Source organism: Pinus tabuliformis, chromosome 8, assembly GCF_031772625.1.
Source record: "Pinus tabuliformis cultivar Carrire ecotype Pingquan chromosome 8, CPIR1, whole genome shotgun sequence".
NCBI lineage: Eukaryota > Viridiplantae > Streptophyta > Pinopsida > Pinales > Pinaceae > Pinus > Pinus tabuliformis.
The window spans coordinates 708,275,320-708,288,990 of record NC_142294.1 but is presented as its reverse complement, the minus strand read 5'-3'; the positions used below and the strand labels follow the sequence as shown (position 1 = coordinate 708,288,990).

At 40.2% G+C, this 13,671-nt stretch overlaps 1 protein-coding gene across 1 annotated transcript; it reads left to right on the top strand.

Annotated features, from left to right (window-relative positions):
• Window positions 1-9,835: 9,835 nt before the first annotated feature.
• On the top strand, window positions 9,836-13,449 carry LOC149237574 (uncharacterized). The gene is made up of 3 exons (XM_089369321.1): window positions 9,836-10,934; window positions 11,028-11,624; window positions 11,783-13,449. Exons 1-3 carry the CDS (start codon window positions 9,836-9,838, stop codon window positions 13,447-13,449), a joined length of 3,363 nt encoding a protein of 1,120 aa, XP_089225447.1.
• Window positions 13,450-13,671: the final 222 nt, after the last annotated feature.

The following is a 13,671-nucleotide window of genomic DNA, read 5'->3' as shown; positions in this document are numbered from 1 at the left end:
TCATTTCATTGACAGTTTTATATGGCAGATGGAAGCAATCTCCAATGTTGTACTCAAAACAGATATCACAGTTGAATCTACAGTGTGATTCATGATAAAGTGGATCCATTGTTGTTCTGTTGACGTCGTAGTCAGCCCACCATTTTTGTAACCAATCACATTGTTGATTCCTTTGCATTACCCCAGTTGTACTAAATTTTAGTTTAGTATAATGGGTTTCTTCCTTGTCATCTACATTCAGTAGATCCCACCATAGTTGCTTGTAGGCTGTGAAGTCATATGTGGTATCAGGAAAAATTAGTTTGGGATCTCCTCCTGGCCAGAGTGCAGAGGTTTGAGTAGGCATGGGCCATGCAAGATTCCTGGTACGGTTTATACAGAAATATTTTTCATAAATTCCACGGCGGATTCCTCCATGTGACCAGATACCTGTAATATCATGAAAATCTCTTTGAAGGGCATCTTCTGCATATAATGCATCTCTTTTGGCTTTTGTGTAGATCATGTCGTGTATCCATCTGCTCCCTTTTGGATACACCTTTCTTTCAGGTACAAGATGCAAAATATCTGTATGAGCTTGCAAATTTGCATCCAATACTTTGGTATTTCTTAACTGCCATGTTGGCTTCCATTTGTCTCTGTATTCTTCCCAGACCTGGTTATCTAGTATTTTACGCAGAATTTCTCTTTTTTTATTCTGGTCCCACTTTGTACCTTTTATATGTTCGACTCCAAAGTCAAAATTAGCAAAGAGTGCTTGCCATCTGGCGAACTTGGCTTCTCTTGGTTTTTTGGTATCTTTAATCAAAACTTTAGCTAGAGTTGAAGCATCAGTTCTGAGAAGAAACTTCTTATTTATCAAATGAATATCAAATTTACTAATACAATTCCACACAGCTTTTACCTCTTTTTCAATTGTGGAATAATTTTGCTCAGCAGGGTTCCAGGTGCCTGATGCAAACTGAACAATTTGTTCAATGCCATCCTTCTTTTGTTTCAGGATTCCTCCCCATCCTAGGTTGTTGGCATCTGATTCGACAATCTTGAATGAACTGTCATCAAAGACATATAAAATAGGAAGAGTTTTTACCTTTGCCTTGATGTTCTGGACAGCTTTGGTGTGTGCTTCCGACCACTGTGGTGGATCTTTCCTGAGTCGCTAATTCAATATACTTATGTCTATGGCACAATCCTTGTAGAAATTACTGACATAGTTTAAACATCCCAAAAATATTTGAAGTTGATTTTTGTCTGTGATAACATCTGGGAAGTTGTCAGCGAATTCCAATGCATGCTTTTGCAGAGTTATCTGGCCATTGAAGATAGTATGGCCAAGAAATTTGATAGAGGTTTGAAAGACTTCTATCTTCTTTTTACTCAAAACTAGACCATTATGTTTTACCAACTGCTTGAATGTATGAATATGCTTGAAATGGTCTTGGATATTCTTGGAAAAAATTAGAATATCATCAATGTAAACTATAAGCCAGTCAAAATAAGGCTTAAAGATTTTATCCATTACCTTCTGGAATTTTGATGGAGCATTCTTTAGTCCAAAAGGCATGACATTCCACTCATAGTGGCCTACAGGAATATTGAAAGTAGTCTTGAACTTATCTTCTTCAGAAATGGCCACTTGCCAGAACCCTGCTTTCAAGTCAAACTTAGAGAATATTTTGGCTCCTGCTATTCTTCCCATTAGATCTCCTTTGTGGGGAATTGGATAGGTATCATCTGCAAGAACAGAATTTAGAGGTTTAAAATTTATTACCAACCTTGGAATTCCTCTGATTTGTTCTGCTCTTTTGTTGACATAGAATCCATAACAGTTCCATGGACTGTCAGATTCCCTAATGAGCTTACGATGCAGTAACTGTTGAATTTCTTTTTCACACAAGTCTCTATATTCCTTATTCATAGGAATAGCTCTACTTTTACAGGGCTTGCCTGTATATCTGTCTTTATAGGGGAGTTGGACTGTGTGCTGCTTTCTATGCTAGAAGGCATTGGGCTCTTCTGAGCAACATTCTTCTTCAATTTGTTTCTTTAATTCTTCAATTCTCCTCTGGATCTAAGGTTCTTTTAGCTATTCTTCTACTTTCAATGTATATTTCAAATCTTTTAGTTCTGTCAATTTTTCCTCTGCTTGGTCCAATTCTTGGACAATCTGAATCATTGTAGAGACTCTGGGATTTGAGATATAAGGCATCTCAATCCTCTTTGTTATTCCTCGTGATGTAGGAACAGAGATGAAGTAACCAGCTTTGTTTCCTTTTAATCTGGTTGATCCATGGGGCTCAACCGCTGCTAGGAAAATATTTCCTAGAATACAGTCAACTGGTATTTCTGCAATGGCAAATTTCAAATTGATGCAATGATGGTCAAAACAAATGGAAGCTTTAGGAACTTCATAATTTAGCGTTTTATTACCCAATCCTACAACCTTTCTTGTTGCAGAAATCCAATACTTCGCTTTTATGACCTTTTTATTCAAAATATTCACATCAGCACCTGAGTCAAGGAGTGTTGTTAATGCAAACATCTCTCCTTGTATGCAGATATTCACTTTCACATGATGTTGTTGATATGAAATGGCAAGAATTCTCATTTCTTGAAATCCAAAAACAGGATCCTTCCTTCCTTCAATGATTTCAAGATTAGGATTAGGATCTTTAGAATATGCTTCTGTATCCCATGGATGAGAATTTTCTTCTACAGCTTGCTTACCCTTTTTTATTTCAGCAAGTTGAGATTTTAAAGCAGAGATTTTTGATTTAATGTTATGGATCTCTCTACTTACCTCCCCTAAGGTGAGTGAACGCACCTTGCCTGGCTTCTCTTGATGTCGTTGAAAAGACCTGGTATTCCTTTCAAAGGAAGCATCAACAAATAACGGCTTTTTCCCTGTATTTCTGGAAGAACTAGATTTGAGCTGATCCATGAATGCTTATGTTAGCATGTTATTCATTTATCCTTCTTCCATTGCACAGATCTGAGAGAGAATTTTTATCTCTTCTTCTTCTGTAGCAGCCATCAATACTTTTTCTTTGGGTGGTGGAGAATATTGATCTTCAATGTTGGAATCACTATAAAATTCAGAATCAGATTCTGTATACATGTGACAAGCACATTTTTCAGAGTCAGTATGGCAAATACAATTTTCAGAATCTGAATAGGAGCAAGGCTATATGTGAGCTTGTAATTCTTCAGAAGAAGAAGAACTATAAGATTCAAGAGATGACTCTTCAAGTTGTTGCTGCTGGATTTGGTCTTTAATTACCACATTAGGGCAGCATTCTGTTCTATGAGTACGAGCACCACACTTCATGCATTGTAACTGTCCTTCTGTTTTGACAGTTTTACCCCTTTGGAATAGGGCTTGGGACTTCTTCCCTCTATTCTTCTTTGACTCTTCTCCTTCTGGACACTTGGTGGATATGTGTCCAGTCTTACCACATAACCAGCAAGTGAGCTTGTTCCATTTTTCTTGCTTGGATGTATGTAAATGTATATCAGAAGGTTTATAATAGTGTGTCCTGGGGACATACCTATAATAGCCTCTGCTTGCTTTAGAAGAACTTTTAGTTCTGTGCGTAGGCTTTCTCTGATGCTTGTGGAATTTAGCAATCTGTTTAAACTCCTTTTTGGCCCTTCTCTTTTCTTTCCTTTTTCGGACAAAAGGATCATCAAATGTGTGTCCATATTTGTTGTAGATGGACTTTCTGTCTGGAAGTTTGGACAGTTTTTCCAAAGATCTGTTAACCTTGGAACTTGTACACAGACTGACTAGTGTCTTGGTTATATGAGAATAAATCTTACCCCGAGTGTATGATTCAAAAGGTAACTGGAAGATTTCTTGCAATCTGATGTAATCAACAAATCTATATGGAAGGGCAACAAGATATACCTGTTTCCATAAAATATTTTTTGAATATTTTGCTTCATAAATCCTTTGCATCCAGTCCCTATGGAAGTCTTCATATTGTGACATTTTGTGGCACTTAAGATTCATGAGGATGACCTCATGTTTGTCTGCAATTTCTGCTTCACAACCACACCAATGCTCTAATATCATAGAAGTTAGAGCTCCAATCATGTTGCTAATTGTTGTGCCATCTGAAAGAATCACATCTACGGCTTCATCCTTGAGGACTTCAGCTTCCATTTTTGCCAATAATGCTGGAGATGATTCTGTTTCCCACCACCTGAGTAGTGTTCCTGTAAAACACTGAATAATGGTTTTGCATGCTTCTATTTCACTTTTACCTCTGAGGCACATGAGTTTATATTCAGTAAACATCATATCAAGCAATTGTCTAATCTGACCAACACTCAGATTATCAATATTCCATTCTCGATGTGACTCAGGGAAAAAGGTATGAGATTCTGGAAGCTTGCCTTTTCCTTCTATATCAGGTGCAGGATATTTATTGAACCTACTTTCAAGTGGTTCATAAATAGGGAGAATCTGGGATTCAGATTCTTTCTGTTCTTCTTCTTCTTCCTTAAATAAGGAAGCAATTGTGATTTTCTCTGTAGCCTCTGAAGATGGGGCTACTTCTTTTGGAAATAATGTCGGAAACCTATCAACTGGTTTGATAGGATCTTGAATCTTGATATTTCTTTAATAAAGGAATGAAGTAGGAACTGGTTTATCAACTTTAGACAGACTTATTGTTTCAACATTTTCAGTTAAACCAGTGATTAAGCTTTTAGTAGTACCCATGTGGTCTACTATCTTTTCCTCTACTTCTTCTATCTTATTCAAATATTATTTGGCATATGACCTGACTACTGATGAGGAGTATTGTACCTCATTCAGGCTTCTGTTTACTTCATTGAGAGAAACTTGAACAGTGTCAAACTGTTCTTTTATTTCTACAGTCTTGAATGTATTTATTTCTAGGCCTTTTATTGCAGTATTAGTCCAGTTGATCTGTTCGCTGGCCTTCTGAATTCTTCCATCTATTCCCAGAGCACTATCATCTTTTTGAACCAAAGGAATTGCCTTTGTTGTAATCTGATTTTCTCCTATGATAATTCCTCTATATGGGGGAAAGTAGATGTTGTCTCCACTTTGTTGCCATCTAAAGCAGTCCAGGCATGTTTGGTGGATAATGAAGAAGATGTTCTAGTCATCACGACTTCAGGTGAAACATTTATTTTCCATTCATAAAAAGAAATCCAGGAATTTTTTACTTCCATGTAATGTTTCCAATCCTGGGATAATTTAATCTTCTCCTCAATAGTATGACTGAGACCAAATTGTTCTGCTTCTGGATGAGTGAATAAATCCCAATTCAACATGGCTTTCATCCATTTGGAACTTATTTATGATTTTAGGCATCCATTCATTAAGGTAAAGAACTTGTGCATTTCCATTACTGTAGGCTTTTTGCAGTCTTCTGGAATGGGGCCAAATCTGGATGGAGGGATCAAGCCTTTTGTTTGTTCTAAATAACCTAGCCCATATTTTGGCTTGGCTGGCCTCATTGTGCTGAACATTTCTGTCAATATGGGATATTCACCTTCTAAGGTGATAATTTCATACATCATCAAATTTGGTCAGACTCAGGTTCATGCGGAAAAGGAATGTCTTAACACTTTAGATTTGGACATGGATTAACTGAGGTAGAAGGAGGATCCTCTCCAGTCCTTGGATGATGATTCTCATGAATGATGGATTCAGCAAGGGTACACAAATTTATAGCAGACTAGCATTCAGGACATTTGACTTCTAAAGAATTGAAATTTACAAGTTGGGCGAATTCAAATAAAGAAATATGTCTACAAGAAACTGAACTTGAGCAAGCAGTATCAACAGTGGATGGATCACGATAAAAATGGGAACTTTTGCAGGCTTGTTCAATCCTTCTGTAGTCAATTGTGGATCTTCTTGGAAAGGATAATACAGCAGAGGATTGGTTTTCTTGGATGTCTGCAGAGGTTATCTTTTTTAGAGCAGGAGGCTTGGGATTTGAGACTACCCAGTGTTCGGGGAATGTGAGATCTTCCCAACAAATGGTTTGATGTTCTATCTTCTAATTCTTAGAATCGGTTAGAACAACAAAACTCGCTTTTCAATCTCGACTGGGTGCATGGCGTACAGCCGGATATAAGGTATTAGTGTGCCGAAAACATCCTCTGGTTTGAATGGCTATATTATGTCTTTTCTTATGCATATCAAACCCTGTGGTTTGGATCTGCAACTGTAAGATTTGATCTATTGTTTCATCAAAGACATAGACTGAGAAATTTGGGTAATAGTCAAAATAAACTGGGCCATTTGACAGAGGGGCTACAATACCTCCTATTAAGGAATCGGTATACTTATTATGAGTTAGGTCTCTGACTGTGGCTAGGACAAAAGTGTTTAGCCCTTGATGGGTTAGAGGATTGATTTTGATTCTTATACATCCCAAATGTAAATACTTTGTATTTAACCTCTTAGCTTCAGCCTGTAAAGTTTTTGGATTCAGGAGAGGGATAGACTGAATACTATCAGAATTTTCTTGGATCTGGCTAATAGACTCTTTTATGCTAATCCTAGTAGCAGCTTTCAAATGAAAGATAAACAGATCTCCATAAACTTCAGACGCAGAGATACTAGGAACTTGCCATCGGGCAAAAGGTTGTGGCTCTTCGTATTCTAGTTCGGCATGATTTAAAACACGACTTGAACTTGATGAAAACATATCTCTGAGTGGATTTTCTATTGCAGATGACTCTCTTTCTTCAATTTCACGAAAGGAAACAGACTTTCGGAATGGATCCATTTCTTTTATGAGAAGTTTATGAATACCAACCTCTTGAACCAAACGTTACTGGCTTTGATACCAATTTGAAATAGAGGCTTCAACGAAGCTCGAACGAAGCTTGCTATTTGAATATGCGTTGGGAGACATGCTTTATGAGCGTAAGTCATGCTTTATGTTAACGCTTGCTGTTTTTTTTTAAAGGTGGGTTATGAGGAGATTAGTTTATGTTAATGCTTGCTTTTTTTTGAAACGTGGGTTATGAGGAGATAGGATAGAATAGAATAGTAGGAAGTTTGTGTTTTATAATTTTTATTTTTATTTATGTATTTTGTTTATTATATTATATTTTAATTAGTTTATTTTTGTTTTATTTATTTATTTTATTTTATTTTATTTTTGTATTTATTATGTTTTATTGTATATTAGTTTGTTTTTTATCAAAAAAATTATGTTGTTTATCTAAAGTTTAATATTGAGAATTTAATTTTGTTAATTTTTATTATTATTTAAATTTATTTATTGGTAAGGTGATTGGTTGAGATTTTATTATGAATTGTTTAGTAACTTCCATTTCTATGTTATTTAGTAACTTTCATTTCTATTAATGAGGATATTAGTTTAAGTTAATGTTTGTTTTTTTTTTAAACATAGGTTATGAATAGATAGAATAATAGGTAGTTTGTGTTTTATAATTTTTATTTTTATTTATGTATAATGTTTATTATATTATATTTTAGTTTATTTATTTTTGTTTTATTTATTATTTTATTCTATTTTATTAAGTATTTTTATTTATTATGCTTGCTTTGAGTGCATATTAGTTTGTTTTTCACCAAATATTTATGCGCTTATTAAAGTTTAACATTGAGAATTTTAAATTGCTCTGCTCTGAGCTCGCACCGCCGGTCTCGGCCTCTGGGCGCCTCGGAGGGCTCTGTCGCCCTCTCTCTGCTGTCTGCTCTTTCTAGTGAGCTGCGCGGAGCTTTGGTTTTCATTTTGGGGCGGCGCGACGCGCAGAGTCGGCCCCCTCTGCTGAGCGCATCGCTCTGAAAAGCCCTGGTCTTCTGTGCGTTGTTTCGAACAACTGTTTTTTGGATTTGCAGGGGAGCCATCTTGTGGGGTATGGGTTGAGTTCTCTGCGACTCAGCTTCCGCCATGGGTGATCCCGGGGGTGAGGAGCCCTCTTCCACTCCTCCGATCTCGGCTGAAGAATCTTTTCGCCACCTGTTATCTCAGAAAGGGAAAAAGCGACCGGCCCCTGAGGTCCCAAAGTTCATTAAAAAACTTGAGGAAATCCCTGAGATAGCCCTGCAAGAAGATCAACCAATTAAAATAGCCCTTGCCCTTGCTGACAGAGGACTGGTTGGGAAATTTATGGGTCGATGGCCTTCTACCAAAACCACTGATGATTGGATTCAACGCAACTGGAGACCACAACTGAAAGATAATGTGATCTGCTATGCGGTTGGCAGAGGCTTTTTCATTTTCGAGTTCACCTCCAAAGAAGACCGAGATCTAGTATTCAGAAATGGTCTGTATTTCATGGGAAATCAGGGTCTGTATCTCAATAAATGGACCCCTGACTTTGATCCTTCAGTTGATGTCCCGAAGGAAGTCCCAGTCTGGGTTCGTCTCCCCAATCTCCCGATCCACTGCTGGAGCTTTCAATCTTTGCAAATGATTGGGAATGGTCTGGGCAGATTCATCGACAAAGCAGATAATAAGGGCCAATACACCTGTGCTAGAATCTGTGTGGAAGTCGACTTAGAAGCTGGGTTACCTGAGGCGGTTAAACTTACAGTGGGAGAATGGCAACACTATCAAAAATTAGACTACGAGCAACTGCCTTTCAAATGCAGAACCTGTCATGAACACGGACACTTCCAACGGAACTGTCCTAAAGCCCCAGCCGGGACTAAGGAGGACGAAGAAGGGTGGAAAGAAGTCAAAAGAGGAAAGTCTAACCCAAGGACGACTGAGAAGAAAAATGCTGGGCCAGTGGGGAAACCCCAGACCAAGCCAAAGGCCAATGAAGCTCCAAAGGTTGGTTCCTCCTCAGGAGGGAACGAAGAAACCATCAGGGTTCAAGAAGAAACGGAAGACTTGCCGAAGAATGCAATAGAAAATGATACTGAAACAAACGCCCTCCCAGCAGATAGAGGCAATGAAAGAACTGCCGATAAAGAAGAGCATATCAGACTGGACTCCGAAACTGATGAAGAATCAGAAGAAAGAGTCTATGAATCAGATAGCTCGCAAGTTACCCCTACCAAAACGACCAGGGGTCGAAAATCCAAGAAGAAACAGAGAGAGGAGAAAACTTATCTGGATGTTCTCCAAGGCTCCCAGAAAACACTCAAGGGAATGATGAATACAAGATCCGGACGCAAGCATGGCCCGGCTCCAAAAGGAGCCACTTCCCATTCCAATAAATAATGAAATACGTCTCCTGGAATTGTAGAGGATTAGGCAGCAGACTGAAAGAAGATGCCCTGAAAGATATAGTGAGAACATATTCGCCTGAAATCCTACTCATCCAGGAGACAAAGTTGGAGGAACTTCTTCTCCTCCATGCTAGCAAATCCTTCTGGCGTAAAGGACATGGGAGTGTTGTCAGTGCAAGAGGTGCCTCCGGAGGAATCGGTTCCTTCTGGGATTGCTCTCTCTATGACCTGATTCAAAAAGATAGCTCTCCACACTGGCTTTTCACGAAGCTCCTCCATAAAGACTCTGGCAAACAAGTAAGTATATTCAATATATATGCACCAGTCCTTCCATTTGAGAAAAAAGCATGTTGGGATTCGATTTTGTCCTATCTTTCGTTGCACAATCCAGAAAACATTATTATTGCAGGAGATTTGAATGTCACTCTAGCTGTAAATGAGAAAAAGGGGGGCTCCCCAGTCAGGGATCCAGCTAGAGAGTGGGTTGAAGACCTTATGTTGGGCTGGGAGATGGAGGATATCAAGCCCACTTCTGGGAAGTTCACCTAGTCCAATAAAAGGGTTGGTCGCAGCCATATAGCTGCTCGATTGGACAAATTTCTTGTCCAATCCTCTTTTCTGACCAACGATCTAATGGCCTCTTCCAAAATCCTACCAAACAGTACCTCTAATCACAAGCTCATTCTCCTTGAACTTTCCATGGATGTAAGCCTTGGCCCTATTCCCTTTAGATTCAGTCCATTGTGGCTTCAGCATGATGGCTTTCAAGAGGTGGTTTCAGAGTCCTGGAACAGGCATGTTCATGGTTCCCCTTTCTTCGTGTGGGAAGAAAAAATGAGGGGACTAAAAAGAAGGCTCAAGGAGTGGGCTAGAAAGTTGAAATCTCCCACCTCCAAGAGAAAGGAGGCTTTGGACAGTCTTGCTGCCCACCAATTATCTTTGGAAAATACTGCTGTCTCCCATGACCTACTTCAAACAGAAGTTGATCTGCAAAAAGAACTCCACAAAGCAAGCAGGGAAGAAGAAGAGTACTGGAGACAAAAATCCAGAACTCTTTGGTTACAAGCTGGGGACAAAAATACTAGCTTCTTCCACAAACAAGCTGAAGCACGCAAGCACTTCAAAACAGTAAAAGAAATTCACCATCAAAACGCAGTGATCAAGGATTTTGAAGGCATAAAGAGGGCTGCCCACTCTTACTTCAAAGATCTCTACTCTGCCCCCGATGATCCTCCCATTGATCCTCAGGCCTATCTGATGGACTTAATTCCCCAATGTATCCAAGATTCTGACAACTCTATGCTGACTGCTCCAATCAGCATGAATGAACTTAAATTTGCCCTGGATAGTATGGAACCCGATAAAGCTCCTGGCCCGGATGGGTTCCCGGTTAGATTCTATCTATCCTGTTGGGCCACAATAAAAAATGACTTGTTGAGAATGGTCAGAAAATCTCAATCTTGTGCCAAGATTGGAGGCGGCATCAATTCAGCATTCCTTGCCTTGATCCCAAAAGAGAAAGGCGCATCCGATTTCAGCAGATTCAGGCCAATCTCCTTGTGTAACTCTAGTTACAAGTTGATCACCAAAATTATAGTCAATCGCCTTAAGAAGATTCTGTCGTCCATTATCCCTAAAAATCAAGGAGGATTCATCAAAGGGAGAAAAATTATGGATAATATTGTGCTGGTGCAAGAAGCAATCCATTCAAGCTACCACCGAAAGGAGAAAGGTATGGTGATTAAACTAGATCTGGCTAATGCCTTTGATAGGGTGAGACATGATTTTCTGTTTATTGTGATGACGAAAATGGGCTTCTCTTCAGCCATCATTAATTGGGTTAAAGCCTGCATTGCCTCTCCTTGGATAGCGCCATTGGTCAATGGTCGACCTTCAGAATTTTTCCAAGCCTCTAGGGGCCTTAGACAAGGCTGCCCCTTGTCACCGCTTCTGTATGCTATTCAAGCCACTGTGCTCAGTTTCCAGCTCGAATTTGGTCAACAGACTCAAACCCTCCCTGGCCTTCGTATGGCTAGCAATGTCAAAGACATAAACCATGCTCAATTTGTCGATGACACTTTATTGCTAGGTGGGGCAAGCATTCACTCTGCAAGACACTTCAAGAAGGAGCTGGATATTTACAGAGAGGTCTCGGGCAGCAAGATCAATTACCTAAAAAGCACAATATATGGCTGGAACTTCTCGGTCAAGGAATTAACCGAAATTGCAAGGTTTCTTGATATGGAAGGATCCTGGGCCTGGGACTCTTTTAAATATCTGGGGATCCCAATCTTCAAGGCCAACCCTAAAGTAGCCCACTGGATGCCCCTGCTGGACAAGATTAAACTCAGAATCCAATCCTGGGGAGCCTCTTGGCTGAACAACGCTGGAAAGGTCATTCTGATGAAAGTTGTCCTGTCAAGTATGCCACTATATCAGCACTCCATCCTCCTTGCCCCTAAATCCTTCATAAGCAAAATGGAAGCACTTCTGAGGCGTTTCCTATGGGAAGGGGGAAAAATAATGAACGAAGGCTCCACCTTGTTAACTGGGATACTATTAAAAAGCCATTTATGGAAGGAGGTCTCCAAATGCGCGATCTAGCTGCCCAGAATCTGGCCTTGGGAGCTAAGCTGCTCTGGAACATTGTCTCTGGAAATTTAAGTTGGAGCAAGAAGGTCCTGTGGAAAAAATATTTTCATGGGCAGCGCCTTAGATGCTTGGACCAGCCTCCTAGAACTTCCAAAGGTTCACCTGTTTTTAAACTCTGTCTCAAAGCCTTGGAGCACTTCAACCATAATCTGTACTGGATCCCAGGTAATGGGAAAAAAATTAGAATCTGGGATGATCCAATTCTGGGCGATCAACCTTTGAATCAGATGGAAGATCTAGCCAATATCAAAGCCTGGCTACAGGCCCGCAATCTAAATACCCTCTGGGACATCTCCACCTGGTCAGAGGATGCTTCCTGTCTATGGAACAGCTGGTACCTGGGGGAGATTCCTCAGTGGCTGGAAGGTGAAGCCTCGATTTTGCTGGATAGGCTCCAAGGAAAATCCCCTTTAAGAGCTTCTGCTAAGGACAAACGAGGGTGGGGATCGCGCTCTGGTGTATATTCAGCTTCTGAAGGTTACAATAGTTTGAAGGCCTTTCCAAATGTTCCTCCGAATCCTGCTCCATGGAAATTTATTTGGGCATTCCCCTCTCTCCCCAAAGTTGATTTCTTCTGCTGGACTTTAGCACACAACAGCATCCTCACTAGAGATAATCTCCGCAGGCGTGGTATGGAAGGTCCTTCCATGTGCACCCTGTGTATGTCGGATGATGAAACCGCTGATCATATGTTCTTAAATTGTCCCTTTGCTCTAGAAGTCTGGAAGGGTGTCATGCTGCTAGATTCTGACAAAATAGAGCTCCCAAGGAACATCCCCAATCTTATTCAAAACTGGGTCACTCTATCCCCGTTCGATCTCTCCAAAAAACACCTTCTCAAAACTTGTTGGATGTGGATTCCCAAATTTGTTTGTTGGAAGTTGTGGCTGGAAAGGAACAACAGAACATTTAGGAATGAAAGCGGCAACCCAACAAGAGTCATCAATAAAGTCAAAGCTTTTTTGGGGGAATCTCTAGCAGCCAATACTATCATAAAGAATGGAAAAGAGCTGGACAGAGAGGAGGATCTCTGGTTGAAAGGGCTATTCCCAAATCATAAGGATCGTTCCCCTACTCCTGCCATTGCCATCTCCAACTGGGAAATTCGGTTGGGAGAACAGGAGTTCATTAAGTGGAGATCGGCTCTGAATGAACACTGTCTATTTTTCGACGGGGCCTCTAAAGGCAACCCTGGTATCGCTGGAGGTGGAGGGGTTCTCCTAGGTCCTGATGGTTCCACTGTGATTCGATTTGCCTGGGGTCTGGGCAGGGAAACTAATAACAGAGCGGAGGCTCTTGCTCTGTGGCAGGGTCTGAATCAAGCGATTAAAGGTAACTTCCTCTCCATCTCTGTATTCGGGGACTCCAGGCTCATTATCCAGGCGTTGAATACTCATAAGAATCCTGCTAAGCTTCAATTATCCACCGTCCTCAGGAAAATCAGGTTAATATTGCCAAAATTTCTCAAAATCTCTTTCTATCACATCCCCAGGAAGTTAAATTCCCAGGCGGACAAGGAAGCCAATCTTGGCTCTCTTCGAAGTAAAAGATCTCTTACTGTTAATCAAGCTGAATCAATCTGCAATATCCCTTAAGAACTGTGACTTTTGGGTCCCCCTCCCCCTGGGTTCCACTCTGTTTCCAAACCACGGCCTTTTTCTCCCTGATCCGATCGCCAACCTTCTGTATCGAAGCAACCTGACCTATCCCCATTTCTCCGTGCTGTGACCTCTCTCAACTTTATTTCTCTCCAAGGTTGACAGAGAGGCACATTGGATTTACTGATTAATTTCCCAAGCCTGTGACTTCGACCGAAT